Source organism: Vigna radiata, chromosome 3 (assembly GCF_000741045.1).
Source record: "Vigna radiata var. radiata cultivar VC1973A chromosome 3, Vradiata_ver6, whole genome shotgun sequence".
NCBI lineage: Eukaryota > Viridiplantae > Streptophyta > Magnoliopsida > Fabales > Fabaceae > Vigna > Vigna radiata.
Genome location: NC_028353.1, coordinates 4,448,917 through 4,475,090, shown reverse-complemented (window position 1 = coordinate 4,475,090; position 26,174 = coordinate 4,448,917). Strand labels below are relative to the sequence as shown.

The window sequence follows — 26,174 nt, the reverse complement described above, 5'->3', positions numbered from 1 at the left end:
AACAGAAAGCGAAGAAAGAGATTGCTTAACGTGTGTTTGGATTTTGTACCAGTTAAACTAAGGTGAACCTAACCATTTTCTTCCTTTCCTGTTGCTTGATAGGACAAAAGCAAAGACAGCATAGAGAAGATGAATAATTTTAGAAACCAGTGAGAACAAAATTAACACCATCTTAGACTCACTTTCTGCATTACAATAACAACCTGAAACAGGATAGATTACATCATGTTTGCGAGTGGTGTGGTGTGGTTTGCTTCCATCTAGATTAATATATCATCTTCAATAGTGAAAATGAAAATTTTAATGTTTGTATGACCTAACAAAATTTAGATCCAAGATGGTAGTAAACCGCTAAAAGCACAGGAATTATTCTTGGGTGACTTTTACCCTTCACAGATTAAAAATATTCAACCTTTGCACTAAGAATTTATCCAACACCATAAAGTTGAGGCCATTAGAAAAGAAACAAGTTAGTGGTGAGAAAATGGAAGGAAAGCTTTACACTTGCATGTTTGGTAGTAATTTGAAGTGAATAAAATAGGTTGTGTTGTGCAATTGGAGGCAGAAAATGGGGTATTGGGATCCTCTTTGATTTGTGCAGTCACATGCAAGCGACAAAACATGCAATGCTTATGTAGTCATAGCATAGCATTAATTTCTGAACATAATTAGGAAAAAACAAACATTAATAAACTAGTTTTCTGAAATCATGTTCAACATATAATGGTATATCACCTTTTGCTTTTCTTCCAGTCTATTATTAGAACTCATGAGTCAAGTTGAATATGCCAAAACAAAACTTTCATATCAAAACTTTTGGGTTCGCTGCGTCATTGCCAATCAATTACATTCAATGAATACGTCCTCTTATAACATTTTGCAACAGCCAAGAGATTTGTTTCGTTGAGAATTTTAACCAATAATGTATTATAACTCAAACTATTTATTTTTATCAAGATTTCTATTCTTTGGAAAATTTTGAGATAAGTGTTGATGTTACAAGTTTCAACAACTAGTAGTATAGTTAAATAATTCTCAATGCAATTGGATCAACAAAAGTATAAGCATGATATCTGAAGTCACACTTTTCAAACCATTGATGAATTAAAATTATTCATAAAAATATTTTTTAATCTTCTGAAACTTAGTTAAATTAGTTTTAATTTTTAAAAGAATATACATTTTCTCCAGTTTTAAAATATTTAAAATGAAAATAGATAGTTTAAAAAAAATTGAAATAAAATTTGAAAAATTTGTCTATTGTGGGACATACACAGCTAACACTCGGACGCGTTCACTTTCCGTCTCATCTAACGTTCAATGCCCTCAACTAACTCTCAAACCCAATCCTATGTGAAACCCTAATTTTGATTCCAAACAAATCATCTTTCATCACTCTTTCATAATCTAATTTTATTATATGATTATTATCTCTTAATCACCTTTACCAATAAACACATATATAATAAACTTAAATACAATATATAGTATATTTTAATTTAATTTGTTCATATTCAATTATTTTTTCATGACAAAAACTTTATTCTACTCTTAAATTTAGTATACAAAAGAAAAATAATAATCTTTAAAAAAAAAATTCTTCTAGTACTTTGAGATGCACAATTATCAATGATAAGGTCAAAGTTACTGTTTCCGACATATCTTCTCAACAGAAAAGGCTTATAGTATTCAACTTTTTCTTGTGACTATAAAAATTTCCAGTAAGTTTTTATTAAATTTAATTGTCAAAGAAATTATTTCAGCTATAAAGCTACATAAACCTGATTAATATTTTCTTCAAGTAACTTAAACGTAAGGATAACAAATCAATTAACCAGTTGTAACTTTGAAATAATCATTATGTATTGCTTTGTACTAACCATTATTTCAATTATATTCATGTGGTGATATAATATATATATATATATATATATACACTTTTCAAATTCATGTTATATTTAATTTTTTATTTAATGTTTGATGTAGCTTGATTTCATGGCTTGATTTGTAGTTATTGAGGTATTAACAATATTTCATAAATCTAGAAATATAATTTGATTTATTAGTAATTTTAGAATTTTGAATTTAATACATGTTTTACTTGTTGAAGATTTAAGGGATTAGAACTTAATAAGCAATTCATAAGTTCAAAGGTATTGGGAATAAGATTTAAGTATAATTATGAGTTGATATTAACATGAAATTGAAATTGGGATAATTGCTAATGCACCACAATGAGGTGAATGAAATTTAGTCTTTAACAATTTTAAATACACTATGTTAAAATTTCTTGCACACTAATTATTTGATAAAAATACAAAAAAAATTTCTTGTGTTTTTATAAATAATATTGTCTAATTGAATTGTAAATTACGAAATTGTAGTGTCACAGGAGTCTCTTTAGTGAGAATGATATTTATGATTCTCCTCCTCTCCTTTTTTTTTCATGTTCTTCTTCTCACCTATCTTTTCTTAATATAAAAAAAATCCCATCGGACAAGAAATTTACAACTCATTTTGTTGTGGATTCCCACAAGGAAATATTTGTCAATAATAAGAATCACAAATTACTAACTAAATTTACTAACTAAATGCACCACGAGATATAAAACCAACAAAAATAGTCATTTGTAATACAAATTCTAATTTACTAATGGAACTTACTAATAAATTTTATCGAAAAATTGATTATTAATAGAAATATCTATCGGTAATTAAATTCCAAAATTTGTTAGTAAAATCCAACTGAAATTTTGGCTTTACCAATAGTAAATTTGTCGATAATTATTTTTTTTAGTGAATTACATAAAATGATAAAAGAAAAATTAATATAACAATAATTTAAAATAAGAAGTAAGAAAACACATTTAAATAAAATTTATCATATAAACTCATTTAAATAAAAAATAACTTGTTTAAATAGAGAAAACATATTTAAAATTTCAAAAACAAATTACACAATAATATTCTTATTTAGAAACACAAATTTAATTTACATAATAACAAAAAATTACCAAAATCACATACAAATGCACCAAAAAAGTAGAACAACAAGTTTGCAAATAAAGAAAACTGAAGATAAAAAAAACCTAAATGCACAATTGTAGTGCAAACTGAATTTCTCTAAATTCAAACTTCGTGTCAACAATCTGAACAATCATAATGAAGAATAGGATGTCCTGAACATGTTGTCATTTTCAGCATGATCTATAATGCGAATTTTAAATAACAACTTAGTGAAAAATATGAACAAATGTTTTCCTCTTCCTCTCTCTCAATATGTCAGGGTTTTAAGTGGATTGTAACTTACCTTTTTTTTTTTTGTCTCTTAATTACTTTCTAGCTCTTTCTTTACTAGGTTAAGTGAGATATGGACTTCTCAATTTTTGAATTTTTTCTCCACATAGAAAGGAAACCCAATATTCAAGATCCAACAAATCTCTCCCTCACAACTATGTGGTGATAACCACCAAACAGATGATCTCACAACAAACTTCAAATTTTCTTCTTGACAATTCTTTAGTCATCATATCAACACCATTACCATTTGTATGAACCTTTTCCAACTCCAATAACTTAGCATCTAAAGCATCATATATATCTCATTTTTTCATATTTTCAATAAGATCTAATTTTTCTAGTCATAACAATTAGTTATTTACTTATATTAAAAAAAAAAATAAAAAAAATAATGACGCGTATGTTACCCAACATGTAAATGATAGAACAATATATTACACGTTTGCTATGCTATTATAGTTTTAGTCACGATTTCTTAAATTCATAAATAATCTTAAAAAAGAAAACCTAATTAAAAACTTTAAAATAGCGAAAAGAATTGTCTAGTGAATAATATATTTTATGTTATTTATTTCGTGTAGTGTCGACAAGATGAAAGTGAGCGAAAGAATCCAAAAAAAAAAAAAAACATTGGGATTGATATATTTATTAACTCATGTTCTATGCTTTCGCGCAAAGTGTCTGGAACGGTAACAGTAGAGGAGTTGAAGAGTTGAACTACTCGGTGTGGGATCTAATCTGATATCTGTAACAGTTCATATGACATGATATCTTGTTCTTTCTCTCTCGTTATCTGTTTCTTAACAATTTACCATTTACCCGCGTAGCGAATGGTCAAAGAGGGACATTGAGACAGTTAGTTGTCCGTACAACATTGGAGGTTGGCTTCCACTGCCAACCACCAATCCCAAGATTCATATGTCCCAATAAACATAACAAACATAAACATGCAAATGCAATGCAACTATACTCACTTTTTTTTTTCTTCTTTACAACCAAAACTATACTTTTAAACATTCACTGTTAAGAACCACAGAGCATGTGGTTAATTTTTGAAAAGGGTGCATTGCATTACAGTCATAGCAGTTAGATTCTGGATTTTATTTTCAAATCAAAAACCACTCCCTCTTCTCTCTCCCTCTCCCTCTGTGCTGCTGCTTTCTCTCTGCATTACAATATAAATATTCATGCATTACAACTGTTGACATTTCAGAACAAGATCCTCAGAAGAAGCTGCTTCAAGGTCCTTACTTTTGCTGGTTTATTGCTTGGATCTAGAGAAGGAAATCTTGCCTGTGAAACCCAGGTTTCGTATTTTTGTTTGTTGAACTGATTTTTTTCATTCTTTTTATGTATATATTGGGCTTATTTTGTTGTGATATTATGAGCCTTATGCAGGAAAAGTTAAACTCAGGTTTTATTCATAAAGCTGGAAATGAAAATTCAGTCAAAATAATCCTCATCCTTTTATGGCATGCTGCTTTTTCTAAGCTTTCTGGTTAGTTTTCTACTCTTTTCTTCTTTGTTTTCTAGTGATAGCCATAAACCCCTTAAACACAAAGGAATGAAAAGAAAAGATGCAAACAAGAAGGAAGATACAATCAGCTTTTGTTTTTTTCCCTTTCAAATCTTCAAACTAAGGCAAAACTTGGCACAAATTAACCTTGATTTGGGACTTTTCAAAAGTCATTCTTTACATTAACAACGCAGAGTATATAAAGTTCTACAAGATCTGGTTTTCTCAGATTTTTCTGGGTTTCATAGATCAAGAGTACAAGACTGTTTTACACAGACTCCTCTTCCTATATATATTCAATCACTTTTATTTCTTTAATTTCATTTGCAGTACAAAACTACATACCTTTTTGCTATTATTTATCAGATACTGTTTGTTAATCGTTATCAACTTTTTAAAATTAAAAACAAAATCAATACATGAAGATTGATTGAAATTAGTGTTCCTGAGCCACTTGTGTACAGGCGTGGAACTTTTGATGTGAATTAAAAACGCAAATGGAGTCTGGGAAAAGTTGAAAAGTTTTCGTTTACTACTTTAAACAGAAAAAAAGAAACACTTTCACTCTTTTTGTTTGTTCAAGATGAAAGAAAATAGATAAATAAAATTATATTTTGGAAAGTCGCTTTAATTTTTCTTTGACTAATCAAAGATGGTATATTCTTACAGGCAATGTTTCTCTTTTCTAAAAATCTACGAAAGTGCATGTCTCTCTCTTTCTCTCTTTCTCTCTTTCTCTCTTTTATCATATAATTTTTTTTCCTATACAATAGAAAGAGAGGGAAGCTTTTAACATGTTTGGTAGAAAGTTTTTGTTGGTACGCATTATCACATGGCTATCTCATATAGAGATAAAGCTATGAAGATTTGAGTTTTTGTGAGTTTCGAAAATGGAGATTTATGACCGACAAGGACTAGACAAATAAGTGAAATGCCAGGTTTTCTTGTTTGTGACTTCAATTTTCCATTTCAAGTTTGGCCACTTTAAAACCCAACAAAAAAATATTGATAAGAATAAAAAAGAAAACAATAATGTAAGGGAAAATATCTTATAGGATAATACTTTAACAACTCTTTTTAACAATATTTTAAAAACAGGATATGTGTCACCACTTTATTGGTATGTTTGAATTTATTTTAAAAAAATATTTGAAACGGACCAATCACAAACGGTTACAAATGCGTTGTCAAAAAATTGTAAAAAAAAAAGTTATTAAAGAGACTTTTTCCTTTGATATAATATCAAAGGAAAAACTTCTTTTAACAACACTTTTTTAACAACTTTTTGACAACGCATACGTGACAGCTTGTGATTCGTCCGTTTTAAATATTTTTTAAACATAAATTCAAATAGACCAATAAAATGATGACACGTGTCCCGTTGTCAAAAAAGTTGTCAAAATATCATTGTCGAATATCAAAAGAGTGTTAAAAGGAATTAGGGATTCTTATAATCAAAAAGAAATTTCAAACTTAAGCTTTTAGATAAAATTCATATTTTGATAAAAAGGAGTATCTTTAATATGTACTTGTAGTTTTAATAGTCTTTTTATTTTATTAATATATATGTATATTTAATTTTATCCCATTAGTTTTAATATTATCAATTTGATTTCACTTTAAAAGAAATGTGTTAATGTAGTCAACATCATCAAACCAATGCTAATAATGTTACAATAGTAACATTGAACATGAAAAAGGAATAACATACTTTGAAAGTTAACTTACTAATGGATCAACACGGGACATAATTATTATTGCAAATTTGGTGGAAGAAATTATACTGATTAGTTTTTAAAAGTAAAAAAAAAAAAACATCAAATTAATAACATTGAGACTAAAATAAAAAAAATAATCATAAAGAAATAGGAGAAAAAAACTTAGAAACAATATTGTAAGTAAATAAGTGTCTAGATTATAATTATTATGAATATGTATATATTTTGTTTTTAAAATATTAAATTAATGCAACTTTGTATATTATGATGTAACTTATTTAAATTTTTTTATAAAAGATTAATTTTAATTGAACTTGTGATGCAATTATGTTTTCATTAACTTTTTATTTAACTTTTCTCAGAATATTTTTCTAAAAATAATTTTACTTAATAAAAAAAAGACTTATAGGATTCATGTAAAATGATAGAAGTTTTTTACATAACAAATTACTAATAACTTATATATATATATATATATATATATATATATATATATATATATATATATATATATATATATATTACTTAAAATATAAGAGAGGAATTTTTTATTATCATAATTCATTATAAGTGTATTTTTTTTAATTTCTTTTACCCTTTTATAATAATAATAATAATAATAATAATAAATAATAATAATAAATAATATTAATATTAATAAGTGAGTTATTAAAAAGAATCATCTTTCCATTCCTTTCTTACAATTTCTTATCTTTTTTCCCTTTATATTTCCCTTTATTACTTTCTCTGTAACGAACGAACCGTAAATCTTCCTGTCAAAATTTCGAACTCTTTCAGAATCCAAGTATCATGTTTGTGCTCTTTCACTAGAAAAGGGCAGCATACGGCTCTGTTCTGTTCCTATTTAATATGTTGGATCAAGTGAAAAATGAAAAAAGAAAAAGAGGTAAAATAATAAGTAAACAGTGCAATGTGTAAATTTTTCTGCATTATATCACTACATTGCCCACCTATATTTCAATAGTTTGCTAAGTTAAAATGAAAGTAAAACCTAGCTTCAAGCAAAAACAGTATAGATACATTAGCTGCATGAATCTTAAATTTATTTTATACATAAATCAAGTTAAAAAGAATTATATAATTTTTAAAATTTATATTTTTTTAATTTATGCAAAATTTAGTTTTGTCTTTTGAAAAAAAGCATATTTTTCTCACCGACTGAGTACGATTGATTATAAATGCATGGGGCATTCCCGTGACGAATACAGAAGAACGTGGTCCAATTTGATGAAACTTGTCTCAATTTCTTCTAAATGTTGCTTTTTCATTTCTTGGTGGAACCCATTGTCACTGTTCTATCATAAAACCTTGTTTTGGTTGGTGGGAAGATAGTTTTGGCTTTTCATCTATAGTTTACGTGAAATAATCATTTTCAAACAAAGTTTGTTTCGGACTAGGAACCGTAATTAAGCCCTTGAGTTTGTAATATGTAACGATGTGATTTTGTCAAGGGTGATGGTTTTGTTTTTCTTGCAAACAGAAACACTTTGCGAAAGACAGACATATTTGAAGATGGATATTAAGGAAGCAGAAAGGGTGGTGATTGCCAAACCTGTTGCTTCAAGACCTACTTGTTCTACTTTCAAATCTTTCTCAGAGCTTTTAGCTGGTGCAATCAATGTTTCTCCTGATATTTCATCTTCTCAGGCTACAGTTTCTGCCATTAGACCCAAGACTGTGAGGTTCAAGCCTGCAGCATTGAATCACCCCCATGCAGGGTTTGATTCTTGTCAGGTGAACTTTTGTTTCACTTGGAAAAACTCTCTTCTTCCTAGCTGCTTCCAACATAAGTGGTGTTTAACAATTTCAGGCTGATACTTTTGGAGCTGCACTCAGTAACTCTTCTGACAAGATTCCAAAACTTGACAACAATCAGTCCCTCATATACAAACCAACGGCAAAACTTGTGTCAAAGACAACTGTGTCTCTTTTGGCAAATATGGTTAGTAATATAAATAACATATTTAGTGGTGAACATTGGTTCGAAGTTTTATACTCACTTTTCTGACAAAGGTTATGAGACCCGGTGTATTTTACTTTTAAGGGTTAATTCTGATGATTAATATTTGTATACAATTGTCATCTTTCTCTCATTTTGAAGAAGGGAAATTGCAGCACTGGTCAGCAGCAAACACGGCAGTTAATGGAGGCCAATTTTCAACATTCCATCAATGAAAAGTTTAGAAGCAGCATGAGTTCACATCTTGATCAGAGTATTGCCCGGCATACAGAAATAAACGAGATCAGTGAAGCTAGTAAGATGGTGCAGCAGAACACAGAGGAAGACCAGAAGACTTTAACATCCTCTGCGAATTGTGATCGACCTTCTTATGATGGGTACAACTGGAGGAAATATGGTCAGAAGCAAGTGAAAGGGAGTGAGTACCCCAGAAGTTATTACAAGTGCACACATCCTAATTGTCCAGTGAAAAAGAAGGTTGAAAGATCATTTGATGGGCAGATTGCAGAGATTGTTTATAAAGGTGAACATAACCATTTGAAGCCACAGCTTCCTAAAAGAAGCACAGCAACAGGGACACAAGGTTCGGGGGTGTTGTCTGATGGAATGGTTCAAGATGTGTGGAGTAATAGTCACAGCGAGAGGAATGAAGGCAATGAAAGTAGAGTTGAGAACGCAGGAGGAGGACTATCTGTGCTTTCAGATTATTACGTCAAACTTCCACAGCCTAATGATTCTGGTCTAAATATTGGTGCAACTAATGCTGGTGGAGGAAGCACGGAAAACTCCTGTGGTCTAAGTGGGGAATGTGAGGAAGGAAGCAAGGGTTTTGAGGCACAGGAAGATGAACCCAGAAGTAAAAGAAGGTTAATTCTTTTCCTAAAATTGTAATTCATCCGTAGTATGCAATAACATGTCAGATAAATCGTTGGTTAAGCAGTTATATGAGAATTTCACACAATAGATGAGTGCGTGCAATGAATCCGTGCATAAAAAAGCATACTTGAGATGTATATGAGAGAATATGCTGTCCTTATAGGGTAAAGTTTTAGTCTTTCTAAAAAAGTTCTGTCCTCATTTTGCTCTATAAATTCAAAAAACATACTTGATCTTATAAAAATCCTTTACTTGGCCGCTTAAGTTCATAAGATTTTGGGTTGCATGATCCAGGACATCCTTCTTGTGCATCCTGTCCAATAACAGTAACTGTTCATCCAGTAGCATGTTAGTACAAGTTTAATATTGTTTTATCTCGTCATTCACCATTTTTAGTCAGAAGATATAATTTATATATTGAATCTCATTGTTCAGGAAAAATGAGAATCTATCTAATGAAGTAGCATTATCAGAGGAAGGTTTAGTAGAGCCACGGATTGTGATGCAAAGTTTCACTGATTCTGAAATACTTGGAGATGGATTTCGCTGGAGGAAATACGGGCAGAAGGTGGTGAAGGGCAATCCATATCCCAGGTTTATTATTATACTTGTTTCATGTTCATCAAAGTAACTATTTCAAATTATCTGCTTCAAGATTCCTTGAAATTAAGGAGTCGTGAGTTTGAGTTCCTGTTGAAATTACTACTGATTATTTAATAATGTTTTCTGAGAACATATGAAACAATTTTGTTTTGCAGAAGCTACTACAGATGTACTAATGTAAAGTGCAACGTTCGCAAACACGTGGAGAGAGCAATAGATGACCCGAGATCATTTGTGACCACATATGAAGGAAAACACAATCATGATATGCCTCTCAAGAACACAGGAAATGTGGCCTCTGAGAGAGACTCACAGGCTTCTCTTTGTAAAGATAAAGCATGATTGATAGACACTTCAATTAGTTAACAAGTATGACTCAATGACAGTGCCACAGGCATCAGAAATAATTGAGAAAATTCATTACTGTTATATCCAATAATTGAAGTTGATAAGAAAGACCAAGATATTGACAATTTCAAATGCAATACCTACTGAGACAAAGATGTTTAGGGAAGCTGGTTCATACTTTCTAATGTGCTGGTAATCTGTATTATATATATATATATATATACAGTATTAGCTATGGAGATAAATTTGTTTCTTATATGTAATAGTTTAGGTGATACTTTCTTGTTCAATACATGTTAATAGTCATCACCTACATATGAAAGAATTAAAATGATAGTTTCACATTTTTCCAAAAGAAAAAAACCACTTCACAAACAATTCATGGTTCATATGAGTTAATTCAATTAAGAATATAGAGTTCAAAAATAATGAGTTTCATGGGTTGTCAAAGAGCTAGTGCAACATGTTGAATGCAAGTGACGGAACAACAAAAGAATACATTCATTCACGAACCAACATGAATTTTCACTCATGCTTTTCAATCTGATTTTTATTGAATGTACTCACCAGTTTAAAAATCTAATGCTCCAAACAACCTTGCAAGCTTTCACTTGATTTTGTATCTCATTTCCATACATAATTAGCATGGATCACTAAAGTCTTTCTTGAGCTTATGATTTGGATGGACTGTAAAGAAACTTTGTTTGATAAGACAAGCAAGACTCAATGATAAAAAGAGTTAAAACAACATGTACATAAGTCATTTAGCTCTATTGTATTGCCTTCTCTTTTCTAGCTCAAACTCTAATGTATTTTTCTTTGTTTTTCATCTATTGTATTTATACCACATTTGTTTTTCTCAGTCCTTTGGACTATATTTTTCTTTTCTTTGGACAATTTTCTGCAATTAGCCTTAAAAAATCATTGCCTTTTATTTGACAAACACATGTTGTTTTTGTTCTCCTTATCACTGAGAAAAGGTGGGATATTTACTTTTATAGGCCAAGGTGTGTATTGTGAGGCTTAAAATTCAATCCAAGAATGGTTATTTGGCTCTAGGTATGAATATTCAACAAAGAACATGCCTTGATCCTTTTCATGTTTTTGACAATTTTCAGAGAATTGACGTGGGTCATTGGACTAAGCATTTCGTAAGTATTGGCCCATGTAGTTGCTTTCTAGTTTGGGTTTCTAGTTTGGGTCAGGACCCATCACATGTGTGTTAGGTTGTATGATCAGGATAAATAAATATAAAATAATTTAAATTTGAAAATAAAATAAAATAAATAATTAAGTTTTTTGAACAAATTAAATCAAGAAGACCCTAAAGTGATGTTTTTTGAGTATATAATTTGTGAAAAATGTTAGATGTTTGTGTTTATGTACATCTATATAAGTATTGCGCAGTCCAAAGAGGGATTAATATTTGGTTGTATTGCATACACACCTATGAGGATAAATGTGTGATAATCATAAGGCTTTGCTTTTCAATGATAAATTAATTCAAAGATACATTAGTGATTGGAGAATTTTATTATTAGTGTTTGTTCATTACACCAAAATACCTCTAGTAGTTAATATTACAGTCTAAAGACTTGATATTAATGGTTAGATCATTATTTGAATATATTTATAACTATTAATTTTATAATTTGAGTTTAATTTCTTTGTTTCTCTTATTCTGAATATAACTACAATTATTGTCCTCAATGGAACAAATTTTAAGGACTAGAACGAGAACATAAAGATAGTTCTTTGTTGCATGGATCTTGACCTTGCATTAAGGATTGAGAAATTTTTTTCTCTTACAAGCTTAAGTACATATGATGAAAGGAAAGATTATGAGAAGTGGGATGGCTCAAATTGCATGAGTCTGATGATTATTAAGTGCGACATTCCAAAGGTCTTTAGGGGTGCAATATCTCAAGAAATTACAAGTGTTAAAAGATTTTCTTGCTGAAATTGAAAAACGTTCTACAAAAAGCGATAAGGCGAAACAAGTGTGCTTCTTCATAGCTTGATTTTCATGAAGTATCAAGAAAAAAGAAATGTTAGAGAGTTCATTATGGAAATGTTCAACATTGCTTCAAAACATAAGGCGCTAAAACTTAAGATGTCAAAAGACTTACTTATACACTTAGTTTTGATCTCTCTTAATTCATAGTTTTGATAGTTTAAGGTATCATATAATTGTGAGAGAGAGAAAATGTTTCTTAATAAGATCATTTCATATTATGTACATGAAGAGGAGAGATTAAAGTAAGAAAAGACTGAAAACACTTTCTTAGCAAGTACCTTTAAAGACAAGAGCAAAAGGAAGAAAAGTGAAAATCCCAAGAATGAAACTGCTAAAGGTTCATCACAAAAGAAACAACAATAGAGTGAGAAATGTTTTTTTTTTAATAAAGTTGGATACTTAAAGAAGAAATGTACAAAATATCATATTTGGCGTGCAAAAGAAAGAGTTGTCTAAGCTACCGAAAGCCGATTGACTTTGAAATATGGATCTATGTTAGAGATAAAAAATCGGTGGAAATGGAAGTTATAAGACTTTTTTAGATTATTATTCTGTGTTGATTTTTTATTTGAATTTGAAAAACACTTTTATTATATTGTCATTTAGGTGAAATGTGGTTTTAGTTTCTTATTAATAGACAAAATTTTTTGAATATGTTGAATATATATAATGACAATTTTAAGTTTATATTACATAAATTTATAAAGTTATATATATATATATATATATAATTAACTAAAAACGTTTGAAAATAAATAATGATGATTTTTTGTTATTTCTTTAGTAATCATTTATTCCTGTTTTACCTATATTATTATATATGTATATATGATTGCATTGCAAAAACAGATGGCACTTTGGTAGAGAGGGTTTCCTACCAGCTGTCTCCGTGTAATAGATTTTTTAAGGAGCAAGTCTCTATCCATACTGAAATATTTTCATTATTTTTCTAAGGGAATTAAATGTGGCAGTAACTATCTTCCACTACTTTTTCCGTGAATGGAATGAATGTGAAACAAGAAGAATAAAGGTAGAAAAATAAAATGATTGGCATAGAAATAATGAGAATTATGAAGCAAAGTAATGTTAGAGGATAAAAAGAAGAATCCAGGCTTGGCCTAGTCTCTTAATTTTCCTTTTGAATATGGTTTTGAAAAGGAAAAAAAAGGCATTTGGTAAAACAAAATCTTGTTTCCCTCCAATGAATTACTTCCATTATTGACCAAAAGGGATAGAATGAAAGAAAAGAGTGATGGAGAAAGCTAAATTCAGGTGATGGCATGAACCCCATTTTGTAATAATTATAGGAATGTCTTTAATTAAGGTCTACAGCTGTTAGCACTTGTTCATTTGTGTGCCTAAAGTTGAACTGTGAGGGCGGCCAAATTTTCATCATTGAGATTTTTTTTATCCCTAAATGTTTGATGATAGTTTTTTTAGAAAAGGAGTTGAATCTATATATATTTTTCTTTTAAATGATATATCTTTTAAATATAAAAAGAATTGAATTCATAACTTTGTCATTTTTTTTTAATTTTTACCAAGCTAATCTTATATTTTCATTATCATTCAGTTAGACTTAAATTGCATCACATGTTGAAATTAAATGGACATTATTGCTTTTTCATTAAAATGGTAAGTAGGAATTGTTCCAACAAAAGCACAAAGCATCTAATTTTATAGATTCTTGTTGTAGATCTTAAGCAGTGTATGGAGGGCAAATAGAAGTGCCAAGCATGACAGAAATTAACTTAATATCAAAGCAATTATTTTATGTTTAGACAAAAAGGGGAAACATATATAATTTTTTTTATGAGATTGGTTTTGGAGTTGATTTTGGAGGTGATCCAGTGAGGCGCATTTGAACCAATCATGGTGTTTTTCCGACCAAAAGAGAAGGCAAGGAATAAATTAATGAACTCAAACTAAAACACTAGCCAAATATAAAAACAGAAAAATATAGAACACAAGACACAGACACATGATAAAAGTAAACATAGAGAGAGAAAGAACAAAGGCTGTTTTCTAAGTTGTTTTTGTTGCAGTTGGCTGCCCGAGAACCGTGTGGTGGTCTGGTCGGGTCGGGTCTGAGAGAGTGATTTGCGGTTTCTTTTTCTTTCTGATCACGGTGCTGCCTTCATTGAAGGGGAAACAAACATGGGTTGGATTCCCTGTTCTGGATATTCAGGCACTAAGAACAAGATTGATAAGATGGAAGTTCAGGACAGTCTGGTTGGTCAGATCAAAGCCACCCCAGGTACTTTTCTTTCTATACTGGAAAAAAGGGAGAAAATTGAAGTATGATAGTGAGACCCTGTTGGAGACAATTGTTCTTTCACTTAATTAAGGTAGTTTCTGGGGTTAGACACTTGTTTCTTGCACAAATTTGTCTCTTGTTTTACTTGGGGTTATCAATAAATAAAATTTGAGGGCGTGTTCTTGATGTTTAGAGTTTATGAGTATAGGTAGCTGGGATTTGACGTGGTCAATGATTGCAATCTTTTTATTTAATAGCAAAACGAATGATTTTGAGAGTAGGAGGGGTGGAAGCTGCAAACGTACGATCTAGTAATATGTTGTTTTCAGTTATATATATCGTAACCAAAGCCTTTAGTGTGAGTGTGATTTGGTTTTGGATTTGTAGAATATGAGTTAGCATTTTGATCTCTGTGTTGAGTCGTGTAAGAATGTTTTTTCTTACTGTCTTGGATACATTTTCTTGATGGTGTACTACTGCACCAAGTTTCAGTCTATAATATTCCATGTACCTGAAATTATCTTGTTAATTTTCTGAACAATACTAGACTTGTTTTCTTTGAGTTTGGTGATGTCATCAGTTACAAAGTATATATAGCAAGTTTGATTTTGTAATGTTGATGGTAAATTGAAAATGATGCATAATGCATGCAGAATCAGTTTGTGATTCCATGAGATTGCATTAACATGTGATGGTTTTTTGAAGTCAGATATAACCCTGCTGTAGCTTGTGCTTCTTCCCTTAAATATTTTTCTTGTCACTTGAATGCAGGAAAGTTGAAGAGAAATACATCCACAAATTCAAAAGATACATCTAAAAATGGGAACCCTGATCACATTGCAGCACAGACATTCTCATTCCGGGAGTTGGCAACTGCAACTAGAAATTTTAGAGCTGAGTGTCTTCTGGGAGAGGGAGGCTTTGGTAGAGTGTACAAAGGGCGTCTGGAAAGTATCAATCAGGTGAATCTGTTTTCTATTTGTTTATGAAAAATAGGAGAGAGTTGTTGAGAATTGGAGTGTTCTTCCTCATGTCAATGTTCTTCATCTGCACAGATATATCTTCTGACAGCCAGAACAATAGATTAAGTTTTGCTGACATGAAACTCTGCATACATTTTGTGTAGCAGTTTCTAACAAGCTTCATCCTTAATTCTTTTGAATATAGGTTGTTGCCATTAAGCAACTTGACCGAAATGGGCTCCAAGGAAATAGGGAATTCCTTGTTGAAGTGCTGATGTTAAGTCTACTTCATCATCCAAACCTTGTCAACCTTATTGGTTATTGTGCTGATGGAGATCAAAGGCTTCTAGTTTATGAATATATGCCGTTAGGATCCTTGGAAGACCACTTGCATGGTATTTGTATTCCAACTATGCAAGTTTTTCCCCATTTTGTTAAATTGAATATCATCTTCATGTTGTTATTGATCATATATGTTTGATTTGTAGACATTCCACTTGGCAAGAAACGACTAGATTGGAACACCCGAATGAGAATAGCTGCTGGTGCAGCCAAGGGATTGGAATATCTACACGACAAAGCTAATCCTCCTGTCATTTACCGTGATTTAAAGTGCTCTAACATTTTGCTTGGTGAAGGGTATCAGCCAAAGTTATCTGATTTTGGTTTGGCTAAGCTCGGCCCAGTTGGGGAGAACACACATGTATCAACAAGAGTTATGGGAACTTATGGATATTGTGCTCCAGAGTATGCCATGACTGGTCAACTGACTCTGAAATCAGATGTTTATAGCTTTGGTGTAGTTCTTCTGGAAATAATTACAGGAAGGAAAGCAATTGACAATTCAAAATCTGCAGGAGAGCAGAATCTTGTTGCATGGGTAAGACACTCCTACAGTTATCTCATCTCCTAAGGTTGGCTGTGTGAAAAGGCTTTTGGTTGAGTGTCATAAACATCTTTAAGTATATTTTCATTTAAACTTAAAAGTAGCCAGGGTGAATGGCATAAAGAAAATGTCCTTGTGAAGGAAAAGTCTCTTCAAGATGATATTTGTTTTACAGTTGTGAAACTTTTTAGTTGCATATCTCAGATTGAACTGGCTTTTGCACATCTCATGGTGAAATTAGAATATTTGAGTCATAACTTTGGATGGAATATTCTGATTTAAATGCAGGCTAGACCCTTGTTTAGGGATAGAAGAAAGTTTTCTCAAATGGCTGATCCAACACTCCAAGGTCAATATCCTCCGCGAGGACTATACCAGGCCCTTGCTGTTGCAGCAATGTGTGTTCAGGAGCAGGCTAACATGCGTCCAGTCATAGCTGATGTTGTAACAGCTTTGTCTTACCTTGCTTCACAAAAATATGATCCCAATACACACACAGTCCAAAACTCACGCCTTGCTCCGGGTACCCCTCCTAGAACCAGGAGGGGGCTATGATATGCAGCTCATGCTTGGTGGATACAACAAAATCTGGAGAAAAATTCAAGTATATTATTTAATGGGTTTCTCAACTATAAGGTATAGGTTTATAGATGTTAATATCAGTTGTCCTTTGGTGGTGTTCTTTCAGTTCATAGTACAGTTCCAAAAATAGAACATAATTCTGGAATTCTGTTCTAGTCCTGTACTCAAAACCACTTCCATTTATTATGTCTGGAGCTAAGATAATTGCTCCACCTTTTTCCTTTTGTCCAAAATTTTATTTAAGACAAATTGCTGGATTCATAATTCCTGTGCCTTTTATCTTGACAATTTTCCTGCCTTTGCTTCTTTATGCTGGTCTTCTTGTACAGTTTATTAAGCTCTGTGGTAATGTATATATTACCCAAGGACCATGTTTATGCATTTTGCATTTTTCAGTTGCTTAATTGAACATTAAATATCTTTTTCGTAGCCCAATTTGAACCTGAGCTGAATCCTTGCAACTGACATCCTCCTCAATCATTTTTTCATTATTAAAAGGATGAAACTTTAAGGGAGTAGAGAGAAGCAAAGAGAGAATATAAAGAAAATAAGGAGAAAACAACAAGTGTTATAAGTGACATCATGAGTTAAGAAAAATGTAAGAAATTGTGATGAAGAAGAAAATAAGGGTATGATAATAGTTTTTCATTTTTTAATGTGGTTATTTTAGTGCTTTTGATTTTGTTTCTTTCCTAATAGAAGCACCACCCAATTTGGCCCAACAAAGCAAAACAGAAAATGGCATGGCATAGCAGAGGAATATACTAGACAATAGTACTCTATATAGGACTTTTTTTGTTTTTTCTCTTGTTCTGTTAGGTCATCTTTTGTATATATATATTACCAACAGTGAAAGGCAAAACACAACAGTGAATTTCCTTTGCATCTCTATCTCTTTTCTCTCTTCTTTGTCTCTGTTCTTTTATGGTATTAGAGCTCCCTCTTGGAGTTCTGTGCTTTTTTTTTTTCATCATAACTGAAACGAATTCCAACAGCACAGGTCACGCTCAAGAATTCAATCCTAATTCTAGTGCCGCTTCCGACCCTAGTCTTGTTCCTTCCAGTCCCTTCTATATTCATCCCAGTGAAGGACCTAGTTCTGTTTCTATTACACCTGTTCTTACAGAAAATAATTACCATTCTTGGTCTCGCTCTTTTAGAATGGCTTTGATTTCCAAAAATAAAATGGGTTTTTTGATGGGTTCCATACCTGTTCCTTCTCCTACAGATATCTCGTACCATTCTTGGGAACGTTGCAATACATTGATCATGTCGTGGCTCCTTAACTCTTTGTCTTCCTCAATTGCTCAGAGTGTTATCTTCTTTGATCGTGCCATTGATATTTGGACTGATCTTCGGGAACGTTTTTTCCAAGGTGATTTGCTTCGCATAGCAGAGCTCTAGGAAGAAATCTTTAGCCTTCGCCAAGGTTCGAAATCTATCTCTGATTATTATACTGTCCTCAAGTCTCTTTGGGACGAACTAGACAATTTTCGCCCATTTCCTGTTTGCACTTGTTCCGCCAAGACATATCATCAACAAGATCTTATTATACGCTTCCTAAAGGGTTTGGATGAGCGATTTTCAGTTGTGCGCTCCCAGATCTTGCTTATGGATCCTCTTCCTTCCATCAATCGTGTTTTCTCCATGGTTATCCAGCAGGAGCGCCAACATATCCCATCAATGTCATCAACAAACATTGAGGGCGTCAATCCGTTCATCAATGTCGTTGGTTCCTCCTCCCATAACAGGAGTCATAGTGGCGGTCCTTCTCCAAAAGGAAGTTTCAAGCAAAACTCAAATAAATATTGTTCCTACTGCAAACGAACTGGCCACACCATCGATGTGTGTTATAGCAAGCATGGGTATCCTCCCGGTCACCCTCGTTATCCCGGTAGACCACGCTTCAACGGCGGCAATGGTCACAATGACATTGGCTCTTCCTCCTTTGTTAACAGTATCGTCAAAAATGCATCCCTTGATGGCTCACAGGTGACAACGGCGGCAACCCCACATGAATCAAGGTTTACTCTAACCCAGACTCAATATCAGCATGTCATGGATCTTCTGCAGCAACCACACTCTTCCTTAAATGACGTGGGCCCAAGTGTTAATGTCCAATACTCAAATACTAATTCTTCTCCTATCAAACAACAGGCCCAATTTCTGATTCTCTTGGTATTTCTTTCATTTTTTGCACCATCACACACATTCTTAACTCCAGTAAACACACACCCTCACCATCATTACTCACCGTCTCGTGGATCATAGACTCTGGTGCAACAGATCACATTGCTTCCTCTTTACATCTTTTTCCAAAATTATTCAAAAATAAAACCTGTTGATATATATTTACCCAATGGTACCGTTGTCAAATCCTATTTTTCTGGTACTGTCCAAATTTCCCCAAAATTCATAATCCATGATGTACTATATGTACCGGAGTTTAACTTCAATCTTCTTTCTATATCAAAATTAGTTTCCTCTCTCAAATACTCACTTTTTTTGATGATTCTTGTCAAATACAGGAGATGGACACGTGTCAGATGATTGGTTTGGCTAAATTGACAAAAGGTCTTTACTATCTAGAAAACAAAAAGGAAGGAGAAAACCCTATTTCCTGTGCCAACAATATTGTTACCCCATCTTTATCCTCAACCAACCTATGGCACTTTAGGCTTGGCCACCTTTCTGGAAAACGTCTCAATGACTTGCATAATAAATATCCCTTTATTCCAAAACATGTTAATGAAAATGGTCATATTTGTCATCTTTCAAAACAAAGAAAATTGTCTTATACCTCTAGCACGAGTAGGGCTTCAAATGCTTTTGCTCTAATTCATATGGACATTTAGGGTCCCTTTTCTACCCTTCTTTTCATGGTCACAAGTATTTTTTAACCATTCTTGATGATTACAGCCGTTTCACTTGGATTGTTTTATTAAAATCTAAAGCTGAGGTAAAAACTCATGTCCAAAATTTCATTGCCTTTGCTGAAAATCAATTTGACACAAAAATCAAATGCATACGCACGGATAATGGTCCAGAGTTTTTTCTTAAAGACTTCTTAGCATCTAAAGGCATCCTTCATCAAACTAGTTGTGTTTACACTCCCCAACAAAATGGCAAAATTGAAAGAAAACATCAGCATATTCTTAATGTTGCTCGTGCACTTATGTTTCAATCTCATCTTCCCAAACATTTTTGGTCTTATGCAGTTAAACATGTTGTTTATTTAATTAACCGTGTTCCCTCTCCTGTCATTCAAAACATGTGCCCCTATGAGCTTTTACACAAACAAACACCTGATTTTTCCATGCTTAAAATTTTTGGTTGTTTATGTTACACTTCCACACACACTCCACGTCAAAAGTTTGATGCCCGTTCTCGTGAGAGAGTCTTTCTTGGTTTTCAAACTGGAACTAAGGGATATGTTATTTTTTATTTGAATTCTAAAACTATCTTTATATCAAGAGATGTTTCCTTCTCTGAATTTAATTTTCCTTTCACACCAAATTCAAGTTCAAACACCATTGTTACTCACATCACTATTTCTACTCCTCTCATAGATCCATACCTTGAGCATCATCAGCCCCACTCGGCCCAACATTCACACAATCCATTTATTTCTCAGGGTTCACCTAACTTCTCACCTCCTACTCATAGATCTCAATATGACCCACCCTTTACACAATCCCCAACCACCACACCACAAACCGACACAAGTCAAACCAATCCATCACCTAACCATCTACCATCATCTTCAAATACACAACTTTCAACACCACCTACATCACCCCTTCGCCGCTCCACTCGTCCCAGTAATCCCCCTCCTTTCCTTCGCGATTTTCAGTGTAATTCTTTGTCTACAATGCCAAATCCATCATCTTCCAGGTGCATGTATCCAATTCAATCTGTCATTAATTATTGTCGAATTTCTGACTCTCATCGTCATTATTTAATGAATCTTTCTTCTGAGCAAGAACCCCGCAATTATCATAAAGTCATTTCCCATTCTTGCTGGCTTGAGGCCATGAACGCTGATATTGATGCCTTGGTCTTGAATAAAACTTGGGATATTGTGGACACGCCTCCCCATGTCAAACCCATCGGTTGTAAGTGGGTTTACCGACTCAAACGAANATCGGATGGCTNTGNGGAACGTTACAAAGCGNGNTTAGTCGCCAAGGGTTTTGCACAAATTGAAGGAATCGACTACTTTGAAACTTTTTCTCCTGTTGTGAAAATGGCAACCATTCGGGTTATTCTTGCTCTTGCATCCATTAATCGTTGGCAACTTCAACAATTAGATGTGAGCAACGNGTTCCTCCATGGGGATCTCACTGAAGATGTGTACATGTCCATTCCCCCTGGATTAGGCTCTTATGATCCCTCTAAATGTTGCAAATTAAAGAAATCTTTGTATGGTCTCAAGCAAGCTAGTCGCAAATGGTATGAAAAGNTTTCTCTTTTGCTTCTCTCTTGTGGTTATATTCAAGCCCAAGCTGATCATAGTTTGTTCATTAAAGTTTCTGGTCCTGACATTACTGCTATGATTATATNTGTTGATGATATTGTGTTGACTGGAAATTCACCCGTTGAAATGGCTCATATTAAACATGTTCTTCACTCCAATTTTCACATCAAGGATCTTTGGGATTTTAAAATATTTTTTGGGCTTGGTGGTAGCTCATTCAGAAAGAGGGATTTCCCTCTGTCAACGCAAATATTGTATTGATTTGCTCACAGATGTTGGCATGCTCGNTTGTAAACCTTCCTCTACTCCAATGGATAGTTCTCTTCGCCTCCATCAGGACTCTAGCCCCCTCTTGGCAGATCCCTTGTCCTATCGGCGTTTGGTTGGAAGACTGTTATATCTTACTACTACACNTCCAGACATTGTATATGCCACACAACAACTTAGCCAATTCATGGCTCATCCTACTCAAGCTCACCACCGTGCTGCCATGAAAGTTTTATCTTATCTCAAAAGTTGTCCAGGCAAAGGTCTTCTTTTTCGTAGAGATTCTCCCCTACAAATATCTGGTTTTAGTGATGCCGATTGGGCCACTTGTGTCAATTCTCGGCGATCTATCACTGGTTACTGCTTCTTTCTTAGACATTCCTTAATCTTATGGAAGACCAAGAAACAAAGCACTGTTTCTTGCTCTTCTTCTGAGGCTGAGTATCGTGCTCTTGCCTCCACTACATGTGAACTCCAATGGTTGTCTTATTTGTTTAAAGATCTTCAAGTCACTTGTTCTAAATCTGCTGTTTTATTTTGTGATAACCAAAGTGCTTTTCACATTGCTGCCAATCCCTTCTTTCATGAACGGACAAAACATTTGGATATTGATTGTCATTTAGTTCGTGAAAAATCTCAACCAGGGTTAATGCACTTACTGCCAGTTTCCTCCTCAAATCAATTGGCTGACATATTTACCAAAGCTCTCCCACCTAGACTCTTTCATTCTAATCTTTCCAAGCTGGCGCTAGTTGACATTTTCCTACCTCCAGCTTGTGGGGGGGCTAATAGAAGCACCACCCAATTTGGCCCAACAAAGCAAAACAGAAAATGACATAACAGAGGAATATACCAGACAATAGTACTCTATATAGGATTTTTTTTGTTTTTTCTCTTGTTCTGTTAGGTCATCTTTTATATATATATATATATATATATATATATATATATATATATATATATATATATTAAGGCAAAACACAACAGTGAGTTTCTTTTGCATCTTTGTCTCTTTTCTCTCTTCTTTGTCTCTGTTTTTTTATTTCCGTCAAATAATAATCTAAATATTTGTAAACTATTGACATAATTATTTGAAAAAAGAAAATTACTGAAAACAGTTACAACTTTGGAAAGGAAAGAGAGGATAGGTGTTTTACATATATTATAAACAGAAAGAATTGAAGTATGAAATTGGCAGTATTATAAAATATGTTTGAGAATTAAAATATGAAGAAGTAGACGAAAAAATATAATCATGTGATGATTAAGCTTACTACATATATTATAAACAGCTAAACAAATATATATATATATATATATATATATATATATATAGCTAAACAAATATATATATATATATATATATATATATATATATATAACAGATGAAAAAACAATTAAAGAACCAATCTACTTGAGAGGGTATGTGCAAATAAAAATGCAAATTTGTCAACAACATTTCCATACAAACATAATCGTGCATGAAAAAGTTCTCGGGCTAACCATAACTTTAAATTAAATAATGGTAATAAATAATAGAAATTAAACTTCCTATTTATTTAAGCATAAATAAGGTATTGTAATTTTCAAATTATACTACCATACTATTATCTTAAAATATTACTATTTCCGTTTCTAATTTCCGTTAGTTCACCATGCTGTTCTTTTAATAACTTTTTTTATATTTATATTTTAGATGGGAAGTTTATATATTACTTCAAATAAATCTGCATAAGGACAGAATTCACCATCGGGAGAGTATAAAAAAGACAATTAATTTATTAGGAAATTACATATCCAAACATAATAATCATAGGATAATTCCATGCCACTTAGTATTGAATGCACCCACTCAAACACCAGCCAAGCTGCTACATATACATCACCCAAATCTTGAAATCTAATTTCTTGCAGCAACTCTAGCAGCCAAACCAATGCTTATTACAGCTTATTATCGACTCTAGCAAACAAAAGACGTGTCCCAAACACACATAACACTTTATTGCCAATAATCTACATCTTAGATGATAACTCTCTGTTCTGGCTTTTACTGTTGAACCTGCAGGGCACAAAATTAGGAAGTTCAACACAGTAGCAAATTGAATAGGAAGAATTGCAGAAATCAACAACAGTTATGCCAAAAACTCAATCTTGAAAGGAGTGTGAATGTTGTTTACAGTACCAAAAACCGTTTCTTGAAAAGATCAACAATATCCTTAGGATCGCCTCTTGTTTGTGTATACGCATTAATCTTGTTCACTTCCTGCAAAAGAAACATTTGCACAAATGAATATATCTTCTGTAACCAGTAAGTTTGATTCAGTTGGTCTTGAGGCTCCCTTTTAAAGGCATGAAAAGATGGACCATTCTGTTTCCACTTGTTACAAAGCATAGAAGTTCTCTTCAAGAACAGATTGTGATTATGGTAGGAAACAATCCATTAACATAAAAAGAATATAAAGCGGTACATATTCTTTGGAACTGGAAAATAATTTACATAGAACTGTTTCTACTGTACCTCAATCCACGCTGCAAGTTTAGGTCTTCCTTCAGTTATGTCATGTTTGAACACCTCGAAAAAGACAAGCTGGAATCTTTCAACAAATGGAACATAGGCAATATCCACCTGACCATCACAAGCATTTACAGGTCATATCGGAGAATATATTATACTTTATTTACACTTGAGCCTTGACTAATATAATACTTTGTTCCATTACATCATTATGTGCTTTTTTTCTAGAATTTATTGCAGATGGATAATTCAGTCAATTGAAAAGGAACATTTTCAAGACTATTGATTTCAACTTACCCAGCTAAATTGACCAAGAAAAAATGGCCCATCATCAAATTTACCAAGAGAATTCTCCAAGTAATCAAAAGCAGGACCTGGTTAAAATACCCAATTCTGAAAATTAATTTCATACGGACTCAAACAATACTTTCCTCTACTTATAAACCCAAAACCGTGCTTACTGGCTTGTTGTATTGGATCTCCTTTCAATGCAGAATACAGCTCTTTGGTGAAAGTATCAACATAAGAAATCAACTGCTCACCAAATTCTTTCTTGGCAGGATCCTGAAAAAAAAAATCTTCTCAGGACAACTCCCCACTAAACCATAAATTGAAATGCAAAGTGAGAAAAGAATATACAGTTCTTACACTGGGAACCAGAGATGGACCTTCGAAGTTGACATCTACGTATTTGACCAAATCGAGACTTTCTCCCAAGACCTTCCCATTGTGCTCCAATGATGGCACCTATAACATCAGAAAAAAAAAATCACAATTGAACACTCCATCATGGACTAAAAAATTTTCCTCATTCAATAAGCAAGTTAAACAAACACCTTGTTTTCTGGGTAGACTTTCTCCTTATACCAGGCAGGTCTGTTTTGAAGATCAATAGGAACCAGTTCGATCTTGTCCTGTAGTCCCTGCATGAGTAAACCCAAATCAATCACCAATCTTGAGAGAAAACGACCTATGGCTCACAGAATACCATGAATTAAAGAGTAAATTTAAAATTATCCTCTAAAGTAGAACCAAAAATCGCATAAGACAATCCCAGTGGCCAAAGTAATATCTGAAACATCAGAATATTAGTTCTACATAAAATGTGTCCTCTCGATGTTTAATGATTTAAGCAAGATGAAGGCGGTGGTACTTTGTATTTTGTTATTTTTGAAATCTTCATCTTTTATCATGTATAACATTTTAGAGAAAGGACAAATGAAGGTATTCACTTGTAAATTAAATAACAAAGATAATAGCAGTAATAGATTAATTAAAACGAAGTTGAGATCATTTCAAAAAGAGGAAAGGGAGAGAGACCTTGTAGTTCCGAGCGATCCAAACACGCTGCGCATAGGGACAAATATAACTGATATACAACCTATAACAAAATTCAAAACAAATATTAAAAAAATATAATAATCAGCACAAAAATACGGAAGAAGAAGAATAAGAAGAAGAACCTGGTGGTTCCGTCGAAAAGAGGAGGTGGCTCGGAAGCGGAAGTTAGCGGGGGAATACGAGCTTCTTCCACGCCGCTGAATGAGGAAGAGGAGAAACAGTTAATCGGAATCGTTTTCAAATTAAAAGTAATTGCATATCATAATTCATGAACAGATCTCATGCGATGGAGAATGAATGAAGAAGTAACTTACACAGTTGCCATGGATGTTTTGTGATTTTTGCTTGCAAAGTTTGGGCAAAGAAAGAAAATTTGTACAGAATGGCGTCCAGGTTCAATTGGAGTGTGTTTGCATTTTATAGGACCACATCAAGTAAAGGAACGGCTTGCAGTCATCAATGTTTTGCTTTCCCACTATCACCTGTCACTCCCAGCTTCTAGAAAACTCTGACACCATAATCTAGAAT

At 32.8% G+C, this 26,174-nt stretch overlaps 3 protein-coding genes across 6 annotated transcripts; 2 read left to right on the top strand and 1 right to left on the bottom strand.

Moving 5' to 3' along the window:
• Positions 1 to 4,233: 4,233 nt before the first annotated feature.
• Positions 4,234 to 10,598, top strand: LOC106757963 (WRKY transcription factor 44). 4 transcript variants are annotated; one of them, XM_022779185.1, is made up of 8 exons: positions 4,234 to 4,606; positions 4,699 to 4,798; positions 8,036 to 8,289; positions 8,366 to 8,497; positions 8,657 to 9,381; positions 9,686 to 9,739; positions 9,827 to 9,985; positions 10,150 to 10,598. In XM_022779185.1, exons 3-8 carry the CDS (start codon positions 8,068 to 8,070, stop codon positions 10,334 to 10,336), a joined length of 1,479 nt encoding a protein of 492 aa, XP_022634906.1. In that variant the 5' UTR covers positions 4,234 to 4,606; positions 4,699 to 4,798; positions 8,036 to 8,067; the 3' UTR covers positions 10,337 to 10,598. The 4 variants fall into 4 exon arrangements, with proteins under 4 accessions (XP_022634906.1, XP_022634904.1, XP_022634905.1 ...); XM_022779183.1 differs by lacking the exons at positions 4,234 to 4,606; positions 4,699 to 4,798 and adding an exon at positions 7,285 to 7,441; XM_022779186.1 differs by lacking the exons at positions 4,234 to 4,606; positions 4,699 to 4,798 and adding an exon at positions 7,695 to 7,883.
• A 3,534-nt stretch (positions 10,599 to 14,132) lies between these two features.
• Positions 14,133 to 17,354, top strand: LOC106757969 (probable serine/threonine-protein kinase PBL7). Its single transcript, XM_014640840.2, has 5 exons — positions 14,133 to 14,616; positions 15,388 to 15,578; positions 15,784 to 15,973; positions 16,067 to 16,458; positions 16,753 to 17,354. Exons 1-5 carry the CDS (start codon positions 14,517 to 14,519, stop codon positions 17,017 to 17,019), a joined length of 1,140 nt encoding a protein of 379 aa, XP_014496326.1. The 5' UTR covers positions 14,133 to 14,516; the 3' UTR covers positions 17,020 to 17,354.
• Positions 17,355 to 23,545: 6,191 nt separating this feature from the next.
• LOC106757973 (glutathione S-transferase L3) lies at positions 23,546 to 26,098 on the bottom strand. Its single transcript, XM_014640843.2, has 10 exons — positions 25,961 to 26,098; positions 25,769 to 25,843; positions 25,626 to 25,686; positions 25,142 to 25,228; positions 24,954 to 25,052; positions 24,767 to 24,869; positions 24,603 to 24,679; positions 24,309 to 24,416; positions 23,973 to 24,053; positions 23,546 to 23,849 (listed from the first exon to the last, which is right to left on the bottom strand). The coding sequence occupies exons 1-10, from the start codon at positions 25,969 to 25,971 to the stop codon at positions 23,838 to 23,840; spliced, it is 714 nt and encodes a 237-aa protein (XP_014496329.1). The 5' UTR covers positions 25,972 to 26,098; the 3' UTR covers positions 23,546 to 23,837.
• Between the last annotated feature and the right edge of the window lie 76 nt (positions 26,099 to 26,174).